This window comes from Argiope bruennichi, chromosome X2, assembly GCF_947563725.1.
Source record: "Argiope bruennichi chromosome X2, qqArgBrue1.1, whole genome shotgun sequence".
NCBI lineage: Eukaryota > Metazoa > Arthropoda > Arachnida > Araneae > Araneidae > Argiope > Argiope bruennichi.
This window is the reverse complement of record NC_079163.1, coordinates 109,893,731-109,912,892: the sequence shown is the minus strand read 5'-3', so window position 1 is coordinate 109,912,892 and position 19,162 is coordinate 109,893,731. Positions and strand designations below refer to the sequence as shown.

The 19,162-nt window shown below is 29.8% G+C and overlaps 1 protein-coding gene across 1 annotated transcript in view; it reads left to right on the top strand.

Moving 5' to 3' along the window:
- Positions 1-19,162, top strand: part of LOC129960275 (uncharacterized) — a 44,118-nt gene that overhangs the window by 22,209 nt on the left and 2,747 nt on the right. Inside the window, exon 2 of the mRNA XM_056073574.1 lies at positions 15,109-15,270. Within this exon, the coding sequence (XP_055929549.1) occupies positions 15,109-15,270 (162 nt within the window). The remainder of the gene's footprint in view (positions 1-15,108; positions 15,271-19,162) is intronic.

Below are 19,162 nucleotides of genomic sequence, written 5' to 3'. Positions count from 1 at the left end.
GTTCGCCAATGGCGTATGGTTAATAATAATAAGTACATTTGTTAGAGAGTGCGGGAACGTTTCGGGGTCCTCAATCCCACTTGTTTGTTCTTCAGATTATCTCGACCAGACTCTTTAACTGTATGAGTCTTTACCTCAAATTTATTTTTCTCAATTTCAAATGCATGCATTGAACGAACTGGGGCCCTGCATACGATAATAAAAATAAGGTTAAAATGTATTCTATGCCGACACACAGGTATCATTCTTTCCAGAGAAAATCTTCACGTCGAATTTTCTGGAGAAAAAGCCTTTACGTCGAATGCGCATCATTCACTAACCCAAGACTCTGCAACCCATACTCCATCAAGACAAAAAATACCAGTTTCTGTGTAAATGATACTGTTTTGTCTTCTTGATGGAGCCACTCCTATTCCCCCCTTCCTCATATGTTTCCAGTTTTGTAAAGTCTATTTCGATGTCGTATTTTGTATTATCTTTTGAAACTGTTCCAACCACGTTTGAGTATAGCTTCCATATTTCCGGCCAAAAATGCTTTATTAAATCCATAAGATATTTTGATATAAAAAAAATAAACGATAGAAAAAGTTAACCAGTAAAAATTCAGAAAAAGAAATCAAGAAGAGACAATACTAAAATGTTTTATTTTACTTTATTACTTTCTTTAGATAAATTTATCCATATTCATTACATTAGAGTGATTATATTTTACATATAAAAATTGTAGCATTTTTCAGCTGTTCAGATATTTCCAATGTTTTTCAGTCTAAAAAAATAAGATTCATTTTTTTTTTTTAATTTAGACTTTTTACCTATGCATAACTAAGGGAACAGTCTGAGACATTTCATTGAAAGAGAAAAATCTTTCAAGTCGAGACAAAGTCAAAATCCGGAACATATGGTAATTTAAAACCTGTAAAAATGATTTAAACACAATTGTTGGGTAATGCGTGTTATTCATGAAAATGACACTCTTTAAAATAGAAACATAAATATTTATTTTTCAAAAATATTATTTTATTCATCGAATGTATCCTTCTTCTGATCAAATTCAAACGAAGTTTAATTCAAGATATAATTTCTTTAGCAAATTTCAAAATAGTGGGGCATTTTTCTATTTCTATTTTAATTTTTAAAATTTCTTCTTTGAATTGTGGGTTAACAGATAATAAAGAATGACAGAAAGAAAATGAACATGCTTAAAGCACCAATCAAAGTAAGTCTTAGGACTTTAGAAATGAATTCACTCCATTGATAAAATGAGTCAAGCTTGCTTTAGAAACTACGATTCAAGAATTTGAGTAAATCTTTACATAAAAACAAGCAAACAATCTACTGTGGTATTTTCCAGATTAAACGTACTCAAACTTTTTTAATCTCGTATCGCATCATTTTAATTGATAATAACAATAAAAATGTTTAAAGAAATTAAACTTTTCTGAAATCATTAAGGAATTTTCTGTCTTTTCTGAATCTGTATAGCAAAGAAATAAGTTGCTCAGAATATTTAGGATTAGAAAAACAGGGATAGTTGATGCTTTTGTCTTAAAAATTTCGATATTGAAATAATCAAAATAAACATATATCATGGAAGATTTCCACTAGCAGAAGTGAAGTATCTGATTTACATTTTTAGTACTTTCTATTTCCCTAACTTTTTCTCACTTATCCATTCTGATTATTCGATAATCTATTTCAAATATTACACAAAAGCTTATTGTGGAGCACGAATGTGAAAATCCATTATCAATATAAGAAGCAATTGTGTTAGCCAAAATGTTTGAAAAATCTCACAGATAAACGGACACGATTTTAAGGTTGCTTATTTTTAATGATTTACAAAATTTCTCTTGAGCTCTATATCGATTACCAGTCCCTTGTCGCAGCTTGGCCCATATTGGCTATTGCGTCATAAAACCTCACAAACGAACCATCGATGACCAGTTCCAAAAAAAAGATACGCCGTGTACTTGGTCCAGTGGCTGGTTTTGATCACAAGGTCAAATTGCTTCTAGGTCTCTCTCAGTATCCAATACCGTAAATTCGCCATCGGCCTAGAACTACGATATATAGACGGATAGAGGTCTCACTAGATAAGTGTCTGGGTTTAGTATGTATGTATGGGTTTAGTGCACATCAAATTTGTTTGAGTCGAAAGTTCTTCAACTGGTAAAATGGGGGAATTAAGCAAGAACGATGTGCTGGCTAAAGTGCCAGGACTAAACTGCCAGTCCTCGACATAAAAATAAGAAAATTCTCTCCTAAAATGCCTATCATGAGGTTTCAAAATGAAATTTAATTTTTACAAAAAAAAAAAAAAAAAAAAAAAAAAAAAAACAGTAGTGATTGTTTTTTTATGGCTTGTTTTGCGAATTGTCAAAAATGACATCGAGCCTGCAGTAATGACTTTAAATACTACAATTGACTTTTCCTAACCATATTCTTTACTCTAACAATCTAACAATTTATGAGAGAGAGAGAGAGAGAGAAAGAGAGTATTCTTTACTGCTTAATTCTGCTTTTAAGTAACGAAAATACTTGCATAATTATATCATACATTTTTGTTCAACATTAATCTTGAACTTACAAAATTTCTTCGCGATAAATTTTATATTAAATTTTCTTCGCGAATCTCTCCTTAAAATATTCTAAAATTTTAATTTCCATAAACAGGTAAGTTCAAAGATTTAAAATATAAAATTTTTCGTAGGCCAAATCCAACCTCGATTCGAAAAATAAAAATTTGTGGGAACAATGGTTAGTAGAATGATTGTGCATGACTACCTTTGTAAGCAGGGAAATGTTTAATTCATAAACATAACAGTATAGTTATCTCCAAGATTTAGGATGACAGAGTTAAAACTCTGTCATAAACAAAGGCTATTCGAAAATGTTACTTAATAAATTTTCAAAGGTTTTGTATATCTAGGTTGTTTCTGCAAAAAATTATTTCCGAAAACAAAAAGATATTCATTTAAATTGTATTTCGAATTCTAAATTTATTTGCAATGCAAATATTTTTGTGACTTTAGTTCTGGATTCCATTAAGTTATTTTTCAGTACATTAAAGTGAATTCTGCGTGACCAAATAAATTTCAGGACGATAGAATATTATTTCATGATTCCATAATGACAATAAATTCTATTTTTACTTAAATTTAAGTTTTCACATAAAACAGTACAAGTAACATATTATAGTCTCTCTGATGTTAAACTTGTTCCTCATGATTCCTTCCATGACCATGAAAATAACTATAAATTTTTTAACATTTGCATAACTTTAAAAATAAATGAAAATTTATTGGGAGAGACATAGAATTTTTTGGAAAAACATTTTTGAAAGCATTGGTGAGTTCTTCATTACAACTTTTCTTTTTAATTATTCATTCATAATATGCATACAAAACATTAAACAGTTTTGTTGATTTTAGTACCAGAAATATGTTTTCAAAACTTGTTTCAGATATTGGGCAAGTTTTAACAATAGAAATAATAAAAATTCCAATTATTTTTTATCATTCTTTTATTCAAGTACATAAAGCATCTGGTAATTATTACTTGGAATAGTGGTAAGAAATGATATCAAATGATTTACAGTAAAATAAAGGTAAAATTATTTTACCAATCAACGCAAGTCAGGCGGCATCAGAATTGTAGTTAACACAAGCAAATGAGAGCTGTGGATATAAGAATTTTACAGAAATTGTATCCCCAATTAGAAAATTAAGCATTTGGATCCTTTCTCCTTTATTAGAACCGAGGCTGCAGTGGCCTGTTTGTAATGCCTTGGTTTTGAGGCCAGAGTGTTCCTGGTTCAAAACTCGATTTTGCTCAAGAACTACCATGTAGGCGGATTTGGTCTACGCTGAATGTCTTCCTTTTAGTGTGGAACGGAAAGGGAAGATGGGGTGCTAGTTAAGGCTAGTGCAAAACTAGGGTAGTGAAGCAGGACAAATGCCCTGGGCGTCATGACTAGGGGGCGCAAAATTGAGGAATAAATTAATTTCAATTAAGAGAAAAGTACTTTCTTTTAAAACGTTCTCAAAGATTAAAATGGAGATTTTTTCTCTCATTTTCATCTTTCTAAATATTTAATTAATTTGGAAACTTCTAAAATTCAATTCATTGCGCTAACTTCCGCTTTGGCATTGACACCAAGTCAGGAACGTTCGAATATACTTCTGGATTAATAAAAGCAAAATTAGACACAGCAACATAATATAAATGAATCTCACGAGGTGAAATTAGATTTTCTGGGCTCTATAAAGAGAGTGAGGGAAAAAAAAAAAAAAAACTTCAGGACGACTTCGGGTTTGATTTAAGCTCAGAAGCCCTTATTTTTGTTTCAGAAACGTTTCTATTTATCAGCAAAAAAAAGGCATTAGTGTTTTGGGAAAGCTAACAGAATGTTTAGAATTTCTGTAAACTTAACTGAAGAAAGACTGGGAATAAATTTCATTAAAAATACAAGTCCTAAGCGTAAAAATGATAAGCAATGAAAACTTTGTTGGGATGAAAGGTGACATTTATAGAATAACTATTTATTTTGGTTATTTTGACTACTTCTTGAGATTAGATTGAATTTATTTGTTTTAAGTCACAGAACAACAGAAATATGAACTTTGAATTGTAGAATAACAAAGAAATAAACCTTGACAACTATTTGACCTTTCTTAAAAATAAATAAATAAAAATAATAACATTAGTGAAAGCAGTTTTTAGAAAGCAAATTCTTCGATAGAGGTAATGATATAATTTTGTCTTGCTAATTGGTTGAGTTGGAGAAATTCTCATAGCCAGAAAGGTAATATTTAATATAATTGCTAAATAGTATTCAATAGTAGTAATAGTATTCATTCGTATAATTGCTAAATAGTATTCAACACTGAATAATTAATAAAAACTGTTCTACAATGGCGTAAGCTCATCAAACTGAGGAAGAAAAAAAATGTATAAATTTCATTTAAATTCAAAATGCTTCATTCTAATTTTGTCATCTTCGTTTAATTTCAAGTACTATTTTTGCTTTCTTAAAAAATGTTTTTAAGTTCAATAAATCTAAAAAAAAAAAAAAAAAAAAAAAAGATGGTTTAAAGATATGATAAAACAATGAAATTTGCTCTTATAAATTTCATCAATGGAAACTATTGTAGCCATTCATAGTTAAAATATTTCTTAAATTTTGTTGAGATTGGTGTATAATTGCAAAGCAACTGAATATACCACTGAAAAGATGAGATTTTGAATTTTAAGATGCTGAGAAATTTATTTTTACATGACAACAGCTTCGAAAATTATTATTACAACCAGAGACATTCCGTTCCAATTTTATTAATAAAAACTTTAAAATAAAAAAAATTTGAAAAAATCTCTCGGTGCTGCATATTTCCATCTTCCAAATATGTATTGGCACAACGTTAAATCAGACAGTATGATTTATAATGCACAAATGAGCGAACAGACAACAGATACATGCATTTTTCCTTTTCATTTCAGTACAAATTTTTGTAGAATTTTTTTTTTAACGGACAGCTCTCGTCTTAAATTTCTTATAAAACTCATAAAAATTTCAAAAAATTGTTTCGGAAGTTGTTAATGAAATTTTATTTAGCTTGCTCATAAAGTTTTTGATACATTAATATTTTAACCTTTTAAAAAGCTCGAGTAAAAGCTTTGATGCAGTAGGAAAAATATAAAACGAATATGTATTCCATTGATCTCGCCATGAACTGAATAAACTTACTAGCACCGATAACTAACACCAATCACGATGTTTTTGTTATCCCCACCAACATATAACATATATTTCGATTCGTCACTCATTAAAATGCAATTTAAAGTATTTTCAAGCATTCCAATTATATTTTGTATTATGATTGCGTTTATAATTGTTATATTACTTAGTTTTTATACTTAGTTTACAATATCTAATTGGATAATTAAGATACATGGGTTGGCAGCTAGATCATATTAGTTCAAAAGTGCTTTTATATAGTTATTTAGATTTAATTTCTATGCCCCTTATTTCGGCACGCCTCTGGCTAAGGCTCCATCCTCATCTGATTGCTGCTCAGAATTGTGTAATCTGTTCCAAAACAACGTTAACATAACTTCATGACGGTCTGTTATTGCAATTTGCTGTAATATGTTACATCGTCAGAGGTGCTGTACATACCTCCGCAAACTAAGCGAAACGACATATTTCTTCAGAAACTGCATGTTAGTTCAGACTCCTCTTCACCCGTTTTTTAGGGGGCCGGGGTGGCCTGGTGGTAAGGTCTCGTCTTCGGAACCGGAGGGTTTCAGGTTCGTGACCCGATTCCATCGAAGAACCGTCGTGTAAGAGGGTCGGTTGCATGTTAAATCCGTCATGACCAAATGTCCTCCCACTGGTGTGGTGTGGAGAGGGGGGTGCCAGCTCAGGTGTCGTCCTCGTCATCTGACCGCGGTTCAAAATTACGAGGTCCGTCCCAAAATAGCCCTAGTGTTGCTTCAAACGGGACGTTAATATAACCAAACCAAACCAAATCACCCGTTTTTTATTTTGTTTTCTCTTTTGAATTTGTTCTTACACCTTTTCCATTTCTCGTTAATTATGTCGCCATACTCTTTTTTTCCACTGTTTCTTTATCAGGTAGGCGAGATGGGATCTTTTTATTATTACTTATTACGCCTCTGTTAGATTTTTTCAGAGATAAATCTTCAAGGTCTTTTTTTTTTTTTTTTTTTTTAATCTTGCATAATATTAAAGCAAAAAGTCGAAATACATTAATCAAACACAATTTAGAATATAACACTTTGTAATGTTACAGCTTACACCATCGCATAGTTTGACATTTCTGTTGATTAATAAAAAAAATTTTGCAATTAAAAAAAATTACAGTTTTTTTTAAGAACTCAATACATAAGAAAAATAAATAAGTAAAGATATTTTTTTTATGTAAAATCAATGTTTCCTGTATATATTCCCATTAACTAGCTAAAACTGAGTTCATAACCTCTCGCTACTCATTTCAGTTGGGCACTAACTGTGCTGTAATACAACCTGTCACAAGAATCGTGTTTAATAAAAATACTGGCTGAAAACTTTAAAAACTCCTTTGTAAACTGTGTGATATGACTAGCTCAGAACTCCATTCACAAGAAGTTTCCAGTTCGAATAATTGCATTAGCCTGTCATACGCAATTCAATGTTCAATATATATTTTAATTTTCTTAACATACTATAACAGCAGCTCTATATGCTTCCATCTTGGGCAAGAAGACTCACAATGATTACTAATTATATTTGATAAAAATTCTGAAACGTTGAAATTTTCAAAAATTTCTATCCATTAATAAATATCTAAACACCAACTAATGACAACCAAAAAAATCGGAATTATTGTTTGAGTACAAAGTTCGAATTATTTTTTTATATTTCTGAAGCAATTAGATTTTTCTGTTAAGAGCGCAAGATAAAAATTTGAGACCTTTATTTAAAGATCTTTAATTTACATAAGAGTTATTTAAATGGAGCTAATGAGGTTCAAAATCGCTATCCAAATAAAAAATAAAATGTTTACGAACCCATAAAGAAAAAAAAGCTCTTTTTAAATGAAGGGGGAGGGGGGATGAAGAAAATTTACGAAAACTTTCGTTTGATCGTAGCCAAGATATCTCAAGAATGTTCTAATTATTGAATGTGTAACATTCCCCGTTTCCCAGGACTGATAAGACATTTACAACCAACTGTGTCGTCGCTGTTACTTACTAAACACCTCGAGATAGCCAGATGGTGGATCTTTTCACCTGGGTGGTCTCGCATCTGTTCATTAGCGACTACAGTGAAAGACCACATGTGGGAATTCCTCGTCCAAGAGATATTGAGAGTACCTTCAAAGAGAAAGGGGTGTCCAAACATCTGGATGCTAAATGTTTCTCATTGTGAAAGAACTATGATAACTCCGTGTTCCAGAATAGTCAGTTATGAAAGGTGCATCACACAAAGGACCTTCCCATGACCGACTGGCACCGCTGAGAGAGCATATTGCTGAACCCCGATTGGCCGAAAGAGAGCTCAAATGACCAATGTAAATTAAGAGGCGGAGATTGTCGCCGAAATAAAGTGCGGAGATTTTGATGAGAAGAGAAGAAACGAGTTGCAAGCAGACTGTTGGACTACGCCCACGAGTTCGGAATCCGAGAACCAACTGAGTTTCACGAAAAACCTTCGACTTCGACTGCTGTCTCCTACTACAGGCGTAAATAATTATTTAACCAAGATTAGAACAAGTTGTTCTTTTGTATATATAGGGCTGTAAAATAATTGTCTGGAAATTCTGCTTCTTATTTGATCAGTCTAGATCAAGACATTACAAATGATTGTTTGGGAGCTTTAAAAACAATAGCTTAAATTTTCTGCGTGACTTTTTAAAAATTCTTTTCTGCTTTATAGCCACAACAGGCCCCTGCACCATAAAATGCTTTCATGATAACTATAGTTACTTTTCGAATCATAATTTTTACTCTTCTCCGACATCGCGCATAAAAAAAAAAAAAAGCATACAAGTTCCGCATTCTCAAATATTTGCTGTTATGCCATAGCATAAAACAAATGAAAATGCATCGGTTTTGCATGCTGTTTTAATTTATTCAGTGGAATTGCAGACTTTAGTACCTTTTTATAAGTCTATAATAAAAGTTTTATGGACTATATTTTTCAAAAATGAATAAAATATACAAAGGAAGAAATTTCTTACTGAGAAAAGAATGTGCAAAAATGCATTCAATTTCAATAACTGAAGTATTACATTTCATAAAATTTGATTATTCTTTATTTACTTTACTTGAGAATAAACCAAACCAGAGGGTTTTATATTTTCTTTTTTTTCCCCATCACTGACTTCAACCGAACGCATTCCAAATGTCCTTATTTTTGGAGCATATTTATTTTTCGTTTCAAAGAACAAAACCGTGGAATCTATGTACAGCTCATAAAATTTTATCATCAATGCCATGCATAGAAGAGAAAAATAGGGAATTGTTATGAAGGAATATCAATAATTTTCCGCCAATATTCAATTCGCAGAATCTAAACTAAATTAGTAAGTGTAAAAATATGAAAAATATTTTACACTGGTGCAGAATCAATTGTTTTGAAAATCAAATGAAAAGCAATAACTTAATAACGCGGTGAGAAATATTTAATATTCTGTTCAGTTGATAATGTGAATATAAGTTCATGTTTTCTAGATTTAATATAAAGATATATTTATTATTTTTATATAATTTCTAAATATTAACAAGGTATTTATTTATATTTTAATATGCTTCTATGCTACAATAGGAAAAAAAAATCTGTCAAAAATAATATAAAGATATTTCATGGATGAAAAAAATGTGATTCTCAAATAAGTTACAACTGCCGAATTAAATTCGATTTTTGTAATATTGAATCTAACTCGTTACTTGTTTTCGTACATTTTGAAACTTCGACTTTTTTTTTTTTTTTTTTTTGTGCATATGCAATAGTCTTAGATTAAGAAAAGATAAAGTGTGCAGGAATTTTCAACATTTGTTAAAGTAAGAATGATTTAATTCATGTATTTTGATAAAATTTTGCATGATATGAAATAAACTGTCAATCACATTTTTGATACAATCTTTTCAATAAATGTACTTTTTGTACATTGATATGACTTTGTCTCGTAAATTTTCTGCCTCGTCATATAAATGTACTATTTTCAATCTCTATTAAGCTATTTTACGGAATTAATTACATTTAGATAGAGGTAAGTTTCTAGCTTGCAGGGACATAGCCCTAATTTATTGATCTAAATTGCATTTGTCTACAGTGGCGGATTTAAACACTTTTTTTTTTTTTCATTTAGGCAGTGTATATTATAAACCCCTCATTTAATATACTAGTCGATTTAGTTTCACATAGATTTTTAACTTAATCAAATGTTCAATATTTATTTTAGGTTGCTTTAATCATTTGGTAATCCTGTGAGAATGTACATGCTTTTATTGACATATTTATTATGATCCGCGACCGCACTACATTCACATTTTTACATTATATTAATTATGCAGACACTAAGTATTTATAAATACTGTAAATATATAAGTAAATGTAATTAAACAAATGGAAAACTGACTATTTGTATTTTGACAAAATATTACCATTATCCTAATATTTTATAATTTGATTTGTTACATGTTTTATTCGATTACTTGGTTATTAACCATCTTTTAAATCATTCTGCCTGCTCTGCACTCTTCCCCAGCCTAGCGGTCCTAGCCAACTGCCTGGCCAAAAATACGCCATTGTTTTTCTAGATTATTCTCGAGCGTTAGAGGAATGACAAAGTTTCGTCATCAAAGTGACACTTAAAAGGCACTTGATGATCCGCGCACTTTGCATTTGCTTCCAGCTTGCATTTCATAACAATCATTTTAATAGTTTTAGACCTGAACAACAGCACATAGTTTATCAAACTAACAAATTTACAACGATAAACGCTCTGTGTTTACTTTTTTCATTTAAGAAAGTGTAGAATAGATTTTAAAAAATTAAATGAAACAGTTATCAAAATTGAATTTATCATTATAAAAACTGCTCAAAATTAGCAATTTTTTAAAAATCGTTAAGAAACGGCTTATGCCTTTATCAATGAAATTATTTTGTTTTGCGATTCTAAAAAATTTTGTCGCTTTCAAAAAAGCAAATGAAAGTTTTCTTCTAAAAAAATAATTTTTATATAGATTTTATAATTTAAAGAATCAAAAATATCTTATTACTTTTAATTACTAATCACTGAGAAACTTTTTTTTCACTATAAGACTCTAATTTTTTTTTTTTTTTTTTTTTGTAAAACGCAATATTGACTTGCATACAAATTACATGATTGATAGGTAAGTAAGCATCACCATTTCCATGCTAATTCATGAAGAAGAGATCCAAAATTCCATTTTACGCTTTTATAGACAGTTTCTTTCAATTATCTTAGATTTTTTGTTTCTTTTCTTTCTTTCTTTCTTTTTTTTTAAGTTGCGCAAGCTTTAAGTGAATTCTTAGAAAGATCTCGGTATATCTGAAGGTGCGCATACACAAAACGAATGTTTATGCCTCAATATATGAATCACTTTTCAAAAACATGTATAAAATTTTATTGTGACACATGAATTGGTGGAATTCGCAGGCAATAAAGCTTTTATTTCGAAATTTGGAAATCTTATCAAGCGAGCTTTCTTCTGCTGCCCATGCTTCATGGATATCGCCCATTTTTCTTTTAGTATTCTCTGTCACTGGTTTTGGTGCAGAAATATCACCAATGGAGCGTATGAGACACTTAAAAAAACAATCGAATATTTGGAAAGGTTTGATTTATTCGCTAATTTTGCTTTATCACTGTATTTATTTATAAAGTTTTTGTGACTTTTAAGGTGTTCAATTCAGATTTCTACGACTAAAAGACCGTGAATAGTTTTTGTGTAAATTTACTGTAGATTGTCAAACAATCACATTTTAATACCTAGAGAATGCCTTTCTAAGATGCACATTCGATTAGATGTATTGTACTAAAATTTCATAAATTTTGTATCGTACGTGCTATTTTACAATTGGATGAATCTAAACACCAAAATTTGTGTGTCAAACTGCCTTGATGAAAAATGCAAGTCGGCGATTTTATCATAAATTTTGAGGGATTATACGTAACATGGCAAAAGTTGAAAATCGAGTCGAGAAAATATATCATGCTTTCATATTCATTTTTATAAGAAAAGCGTGACATGTGGTATCTTTCAGGCGCATTGATAAATAATTTATTCACTGAAAAAATGGTACCTAAAGTTGGATTATATTTCTTCGGTAATTCTTTCCTAAATAGTCACGTGAAAGCTTTTACATTCTTGATTTATAAAAGGTCATGACGGCATTTGATTTTTAGGAACACAACAGCTTTTGAATATGTTTCAAAATATTAAATACGGAAATAAATTAGCTTTATGTGTGTACGAAATATGAAATTCTCAATGGGAAATTATTTAACTTGGATATTGGCAAAGTATACTCTCGTCGAATTTTTACTAATTTTCATTCTATTCCTAGCGATTCTAATAGAATCAATGCGTTTGATATGACAGTCATTTGACAAACGTAATTTTGCCCTGTCGTTTATCTATACAGTCTTAATTTGTGCCTTGGCGACTCGTCCAGTTTTCTAATGCAAAGTGCGCAACGAATTGCAAGATTTAATTGGCGTATTTACACATCACGGGAGCATTAATTGGCTCATAAATTAATAAATGTGGAATTATTTTAAATGTTTTATATAACATTCCTGATGAATAAGGAGAAACCTTTAATGTTGTCTTCATAGGCTTCTGGTCCGAATAATATTTATACCCTTGAATTGCTATTGCGATTAAAAAGTATCGGGAATGTTTTATTTAAAATACATATACTGGAAATCCTTTGCTAACTATTATGAAATATTCTCACGACTTTGGTTACTATTAATATTAGTATTACCATTTCATATTTGATTTCATATATCGTGCGAAAATAATTTTTTTAATGTGATAAGACTTATAGCTTTTTTCGATTTTCCAAAATGGCGAATGTGATCCAGTAAAGAACATCAAAATTTATTTTCGCAATGAGGTTTCTGCTACGAAAACATGTGAAATTTTGCAAAAAGCCTTTAAAGGTAGATTTTAATTAAAAACAAGAGTATTTAAGTGATATAAAATATTCTCATTCTGGTAGATCATCCATTTTTACTAATCAAAATGTTAGATTAGAGAATTGATACTTAATGACAGTCGTTTAACAATGAGAGACGTTATTTATCAGGTTCTTATATCGAAAACAACATGAATTGTAGCGAGATAACTCCTAGCTTTGCACCATGATAATATACCTTCTCACAGTGTCATTATTATTCTTGAATTTTTGACAAATTCAACAAATACGATTCTGTATCCATCATATATGGTACAGTGTGACTTTATTTCTACTGTTGAAACTGAACTCTTTGTGATCGCTATTTTGAGAAAAATTCCCAACAAACCCTGAAGAGGTTTCACTGAAACGACTTTAAAACATGTTGTGTGAGTATCGGGTTGCGTTTGTCAAAAAGGTACTGCAATCACAAGAGATTAAGCTGAAGGAAATGTAATAAATACAGACCAACAATTTGACGTCTTTTGTTTTATGCTAGCATTTCCAATTCTTTTTAATCACAGTAGTATGACATTTTTTATAATGAATATTTAACTCTATTATTGGCTTTCTATTAGTCATCTGCTTTTAATATTTTGATAAGGGATAAAATTTGTAAGGCTTACTATTTGCATTAACAGGAATTTTCTTTTCAATTTGTGTGTGTGTGTGTGTGTGTTGTTTGTTTAAAGCAATATTTTGATTTAATTCATTCAAATAAAAAGTTCCACAGTTTGTTTGTACGTTGAAATATTAAATCTTTTTTTAGATAAAATGCTCATAATTGCGCTTTAGAGGCTTTCTTTGAAAATATGGATAAATATCATTATTTCCAAAAAGCCAAATACTCTTTCTCAGTATTCAAATTATTAACCATATTTCAAATAAAATATAAATTCTATGGTATTTTTGTTGCAAATCATATTGAATTATCGTTTCTCTGTAATTGTATCATTATTCTAGTGGTAAATATTTAAAGAAAATTATAGTTATTACCTTTTTGTGCAATGATTTGTTTAAGTAGGGCATATACTATGTTTGATTTTTTTTTTTTTTTATATGGATAACGTCTAGGGATGAAAAATAGATTTTTCATAAGTAGCAAATCTACGATATTTTTTTATTAACATATTTTTGCATACCTCTCAGTGAAAAAGATAGGATATTACTTTTATCCTTTTTTCTTCAGTTCAAACTTAACTCCATTTTCTGGAAATATTTGATAACTGTACAATTATGACAGAATACAGTTTCCTAGCATCATTTACACAGGCTTTAGGAGTGAACATTATTTTCTCGTGAATTCATTTTTACATTCCTTAATTCTGCAAATTATTTAATTGAAAATTTATTTTACACAGACGTCTATAAATTTAAGATTAAAACATTTGAAAACTGAAGTCACAATTTTATTTTGGTGAAACTGTTTTCCCGTAACGTTATTTACAGTCTATTAATACTTTTATTTATTTAGTTTTTTTTGTATGTGTTTATCTGTTAATATCTATAAATTAAGAATATCCGAAATTTTATTTTCTTTTTATAATAAATTGAAAGTTCATTCTTTCATCGAAATAAAATTCGAAAAAAAAATCTTCGATTAAAATAGTGCGTAGTGATGGAAATATTGGAATGTAAATCGCGGATATTTGAACGAATACTTCTGCTAATGATAATGTACACATTCGCATTAGGTCTTCTTAAATGTACACATTCGCGACACTTTTGAGAATGGGAAAAAAAATTTCATGTCCTAGTACAAGTTCAGTGTGTTGTCAACTCTTTAATTTGGTAGTATTCTGGTGCAAAATAAACGATGCATAGAGAAAACATGAAGTATTTTTTCAGCAATAAGAAGAAAAAAATACTGTTTATATAGATAAAATTCCAAATGGTTACAGTTACAATGATAAGTGTATTTATAAGTAACAGTATAAGAACAAAACTAAGGTTAGCAACAAATAAAGCAACAAACTAAGGAGAGGCTGAATTTTAAAAAAAGTCGCCGCATCCTAATTTTATCGGAAAAATTTTGTTGTAACCCTAAATATTGAAAAACAAATTTCTGTATTAACTAATAATGATTGAATTTAAATAGCCCATTTACAAATGGTTATTGAAACCTTTCCAGAATAATTATTTCTATAATTTTTGCATGCAAATATTGAAAATCCTTTAAGGAAAAGTTTTGAAAAATCTTAATCCTCGGGAACCTATAATGCACGCATAAACTTCATGTTGGTTCGTAACCCACAGGTCAAAACGCTTTGGCGTAGGTCGTGCTTCAAATTATTTTTCGTAAGTCATGAAAATAATTTATTCGTAATGACTTGATAATTTAATAATAATAGAATCATAAATAAACAATGACAAATTTTTCGATTTTTTTTTTCCAGGTCGAATTAAACGTTGTTTCAATTGCCGATCTCGAGGTGATTTGGGCGACTGTAAAGATCCTTTTCCTCATAATGCCACTTCTGTTGAAGAACTTCGAGCGGTAGAAGCTTTACCGTGCGCTTCAGGATGGTGTGCCAAAATTGTTGAAGGAAAAGGAGACGGTATGTCATTTGTTTCTAATATTATGGTTGCATGTTTCAAAATATTTCCTTTGCAGAACTTCGTTATAAACAAATGCAGATTGTTTTTGTTTTTTTTTCTTCCCAAGATTCCTCATAATGCAAAATAAATTAATTTCATTCTCGCCTTCATTAGCATGGCTTATTGTCGCTAATGTTCGATGAAACGGGGATTGAAAGGGGAAAATGAATAATTTGACGACAGTTTATTATGAAATGACAAAACGTAAGATATTATATACAAAAACACCTTTTAACTTTTATTAAATCAATTATTGTATCTAATGTTTATATTAAATTTTATTTTAACAATAAAAAGGTATAGGAATTTTCGAAATTAACGCTGCATTGCAACAAATTCTATCCTTGGTCAGTGTAACTAATTTTTCTAAATTGTTAGTGAAAGTAAATACTTTATATATCATAAAAATGTATCGTTAGTTTAACACATTTTTTTTTAGTGACGCAGCAAGGGTAAGTAGGCCTGGGGGATAGTGTTTATGTCCTCGTCGTATTTGATATTATCAAGCAAGTTAAATGCGCTACCATTTTATCTATCTTTAAAACTATCACCCTAGGCATCTAAGCTTCGCTTTCTATCCCTCGACACGCTATAATATGCATTTATCAGTTTTAAAACTTGCAAAGCGATAGCGATGTGAAGTTGTATGTCTTATCTTCCTCCCTCCCCCCCTTATGCCATGGAAACACCACGTTCTTCACCCATCCGAATACTTCCGTTGAAGGCTGTCGGTAAAGAAATCAATAATAGAAGCAAAGGCATTGAAAATTAGGCAAGGGACAACATTTGTACTGTCTACGAAATAAATATACATAAAATATCCAAACATTTTTTATTTGGAAACTATTCATCGAAAAATAAAAGTGGAAATGCCTGTCATCGTAGAAATATATCCTCTATATATGTTTTAAATATTTTTTTCCTTGGGAATCTCTTTCATACTTAGATTTACATAAATTGCAATTTTTCTTTTCTAGTATATAAATGACACTGCAATTTTGAATAAGCGAATGATGGGTTATAAAAAAAAATTGAAATTCCTAACTTCAAATAAATTTCCATTTTTTTTCAATAAATTTTAAGATATAAAGATTCCTTCAACATAAGTTGTTGTTTTTTTTATTTTACATCAAAATACATAATAAGCAATACAAAAGATAGACATTATATTCATTTTATTTTTTAATTCGTGAGTAATTATTTTTTTAATTGGGATACACAAAGATTTTGATCGATGGTGAATTATCGAAAATATCAATATTCCAAAATTTATCTGTTTCCTTCAAGGTTAAGATACGCAGCACTAACCAAAAGGTTTCAGAACACAGTGATTTTGATTTTCGTTGAAAGGCATCACAGCTTTACAAAAGGATTCGCTGGCAGGAATTAAACGTCACAATGGAACGAAAAACAAAGCATTGTTCAACGTTGCTTCAGATTAAGAAGTTTTGTTCTTTCTAAAATGTAAAGGCGATAGGGAAAAAATCAATACATGTAATAGATTCTACTCTGCTTACATTTGTAAAAAAGCAACGTTTGAATCATTAAAAAGACAAATGAGAGTCGATTAGTTGTAGAAATATTTTGTGAAATTTTAATTAAATGTTTCGATAAATTTGTTGTTCTATGCCCTGTCTGGTAAAATGAGTTTTAAACCATTAAGATTTTTTTTTTATACCCAAAGCATCGTTTGATCAAAACTTGAACAAGCTGATCAATAGTATTATGCTAATTACAGTATTATCTGAAGTTAAGCATTTGTTTTTAACCTTTTCATCTGCTCCAAAACTTTTTTAGCTTAAACTTATTTTATTTTAAATTAAAACTTCTGGATAAGTTCAGCAATTATTTCGAACAATGTGCGTTGAAAATATTACTTAACTATTATTTTTGTTAATTAAATACGAGAATAAAAATAAACATTTCGAATTCTTAATTTTTACTTTCTCGTATTCGAAATATAGAAATATTGGATTCATTAAAAAAAAAAAAAAATAGAACTCGAGATTTTGACGAATTTCCATGTTTCAACTTCATTGAGTCTGAAAAACACATTATGTTCGTATCTCTGTGAATACGATAAGTAAAAAACGCCTTAAGCTAGATGGCTTAAATTTTGTATATGGAATTATAACCAAATTTATGGATTTCTATAAAATTTTAAACGAACTCCATTCTCAAAAAGTCTGTCCGGATGTTTGAGTACAAGTGAACTCGAAAGCTACAAAATGAAAAGAACTGGGTAGATAAAATCTGTCACACAGAGTTAGCATCTAAAATATCGATACTTACCAAATCCGTCAAACGGCTGACTATCTGGCAAACTCAATAACTCATAAACGCAATGACTTAAATCAATGAAATTCGGTAAATGGTCCTGTAACTACAACTATAGTTTCTTGTCAAAAAAGGTGTCCGAAATATATATTTTTTCGATGGATTCAACAAAAATGCTAGGTTAACCCAAAGATCTAACTATCGTTCATCAATGCCATGCCTGTTATTCGCAATCTTACCCAAGGTCCACAATTTTATGCGGAGGAAGAGGGAAAAGAATTTTATTCGATAGTATGCGAGAAAGTTCCGGGGAGAATACTCCTGCTGGTTTTAAGTTATTATATTAACTGAAAGAAAACTTAAATAAACGAAAACAGTGAGCAAGCGAATTATTAATTTTTTGAAAGGCGCAAAGCTCGGAAACGTTTATCTAATGTTTTTAATGTCAGAAAGTAGAAATGTTATCGATATTATACAGAGGTGTATCTACGTAAATTGATGCATAGAGCAAATGCCAAAACAGCGCTTTTTAAAACTTCTGCGCTCTTCTCCCACCCTTCGAAAAACGATACGGAGAGGAGGTGAGTTAAAATCAAACCTAAATAATTATATTAAAAACTTTTAAATAACATAGTCTAGCAACCGATCAATACATCTAATTTAATCAACATTAATTAAAAGAATTAAATAACACAAAAATTGTAAAAGCAATCGTTAAAAAAATTGTAATTAAATTGTGCGAAAGCATTTGAAATTATACTAGAAACGTATTGATTTATAAATCAAAATGTACATTATTCGCGATTCTTTCAGAGGTTCCCAAGATCATCAGTACAATTCAGAAGTTTCACAAAAATAATTACTAGAATTTTTCATTTCAGTCCTTTTTAAGTAGTTGAAAGAATTAATATATCAAACATTTCCTGAGCAAGATTAACAAAATCCCATTAAAATTTTTTGAAACGATTAAAAATTAAGAAAAAAAAATCACTTTAATGATATATAATTAGGATGTCCTTCAGATGAAAGAGCCATCCGTATTTGATATACATTTTAGTTATCTTTATTAAAACTAAAAGTGAATATTTATGTCTATGACCTGTGGGGTCGTTAGAGCATTACAGATCAAATTAGTTGATTTAATTCTATCAAGCACGACTCAAATATCTTTCGGATAGTGGGAATTCGCATCTCAAAGTGCACTTTTTCTCCAATTTTAACAATTTTATAAAAATATTTCTTGATGTGATTTAAATTTGAACTTAATTCGGTTTTAAATTCGAACAATGAAATTAAACATATTTCATCGTTTCATTACGAAATTAATACAATTAACCCTTTAAAGGGCCATTTTTTTCTAGTCATGTTATGTTAAAATATTTTTAGGCTTGAAATTAGAATAAGAAAAGCGATTCGTTTAGCTTATTAAATAAATTTAATTTGATTAATTAATAATTAAGTATCAAATAAAGACGCATCATTTTGTGTAAAATAAAGAACTAAAGCATCTAAGTTTCTGTCCTTATAAAAAAAATTTCTCAGAACTTATGCTAACCTACACAAATTCATACAAAG